Genomic DNA, 1,756 nt, shown 5'->3' on the forward strand with positions numbered 1-1,756 from the left:
GAATAGGGAATGAACAACAACAAAAAGTGTTTAATTGCCCCTTATCTCAGCTATAGAATCGAGTCTGAAGAGAGGAGCTCATCAGGTCTATCTCTTAAGGGGTTATAGATATTTTTTGTCGTTTTATATGTACATTTTTTTGGTTTTTATTTCTCTGAAAGACAAGGTAAGCTCAAATTCAGGGTTGTCCCTGGCCGAGATCAAGATAGTTATAATAGAAACAGCATTAACAACAAATTTGAGTGTAAGTAAGGTGACAAAGGTAACAGTTTTAGAAAAATAAATGCTTAATGACATAGTAAAAAAAAAAAAAAGTAAAAAAGAAAAGCAAAGAAATTTACAACTAAAGATACGTGTTAATGATCTGGATTTCTCCATGAATGCATATGTCCATGAGAAAGACTGTCAAAGTTTTTCTTCATTATAATTAGCTCAGTCTTGTGAAATTTAATGTGCTGTATGTATTTCAGCACACACAAAAATCTACAATGCTTGTCAAATTATTTTGCCATTATTTTTATTTCACATTTAGTGTAACATTTATTTATTTATTTATTTATTTGTATTTTATTCTGAATAGAGTCTTATGGGCCCTTAACCTCTATTCTCATTTCCATGACTAGTGAATATGGAAGATGGAATCACCCAGCTAGACCACAACACAGCCCCTGAGTGGTGCAGCTAAGTGACAAAATGGCTGGCTTAAAGAAAAAAGATCCCTCAAGGGACATCAGCGATTTGTCGCTGCTGCCTGCATCTGTCACCTCCCCTCGCACGACACGACTTAGCCACGCACTTTGGAAGGAGAATCAGTCCCTTCGAGAAGAGAATCAAAACCTTCAGCAAAAGAACAGAGCTTTTCGTATGGAGAACAAAGCCTATTATAAGGAGAATGAAAGTATCCAAAGAGAGAACAAAGTCCTTTGGGAACAAAATAAAGTCCTTCAAAGGAAGCATAGGGACTCTCCAGAGGAGGAAACAAAGCACCTTGAGAAACAGCAAAAGGCCCTCCAACAACAAAATAAAGCCCTCAGAGAAGAGATTAAGGCTCTCAAAACACAAGAAAGAGCATTTGCGATGGAGGAAAAAGCTCTTCAGCAAGAGATTTTAGCTTTATGGGAGGAAAACAAGGCCTTCAAGGAACAGCTTAAAGCTCTTCAAAAAGATGACAAAGCCATTCAGGAAGAGGAGAAAGCTCTTCATGAGGAAAAACATGCCCTCCATGAGGAGAAACGTGCCCTTCAAGAGGAGAACAAGGCCCTTCAAGATGAGAAAAAGGCCCTACAAAGTCAGGAGGAAGCCCTTCAAGAAGAGCACAAAGTCCTCCATGAATGGCAAAAGATGCTTCAAGAGGAAGAAGAAAACAGTATAAGTAAAGAATCAGATGCTTAGGGGGATTTAGCAGGATTAGTAAAGAGTTTACAAATACAGGAATTTTCATTGTTAGTCAGATATTATGGCCTCATCTTCATTACAGAATATCAGCAGCAAGTAATGGATAACCTGAGCCATAAAGCAGTCTGTTAGGCTTAGTGCAAAAACCTACAAAGTTGGAAACTGCTGGAACATGTGTGTTGGTATCTTGAATCCCTGAAGCCTAATAAATTACTGTTGGCAATACAATGCATAGCTGCAGATGTCTGCTTTATTGAGGTATTGAATACCACAGAAAATAAGTGTCTTGTTACAGTATTCGAAGTTTAGATTAACACAATTTTTTTATTATAGAATACTGGAATATATTCATAGAAAATGT

At 37.1% G+C, this 1,756-nt stretch overlaps 1 protein-coding gene across 1 annotated transcript; it reads left to right on the forward strand.

The window, feature by feature from the left end:
- The first annotated feature begins 693 nt into the window (after window positions 1–693).
- Window positions 694–1,392, forward strand: LOC136100429 (uncharacterized). The gene has a single exon (XM_065835514.1). The coding sequence runs from the start codon at window positions 694–696 to the stop codon at window positions 1,390–1,392; it is 699 nt and encodes a 232-aa protein (XP_065691586.1).
- Window positions 1,393–1,756: the final 364 nt, after the last annotated feature.

The sequence above is a fragment of the Patagioenas fasciata genome, chromosome 1 (genome assembly GCF_037038585.1).
Source record: "Patagioenas fasciata isolate bPatFas1 chromosome 1, bPatFas1.hap1, whole genome shotgun sequence".
NCBI lineage: Eukaryota > Metazoa > Chordata > Aves > Columbiformes > Columbidae > Patagioenas > Patagioenas fasciata.

Bases quoted from the DNA above. Each gene is read 5' to 3' on its own strand.
- LOC136100429 (XM_065835514.1), top strand. From the start codon at position 694: ATGGCTGGCTTAAAGAAAAAAGATCCCTCAAGGGACATCAGCGATTTG.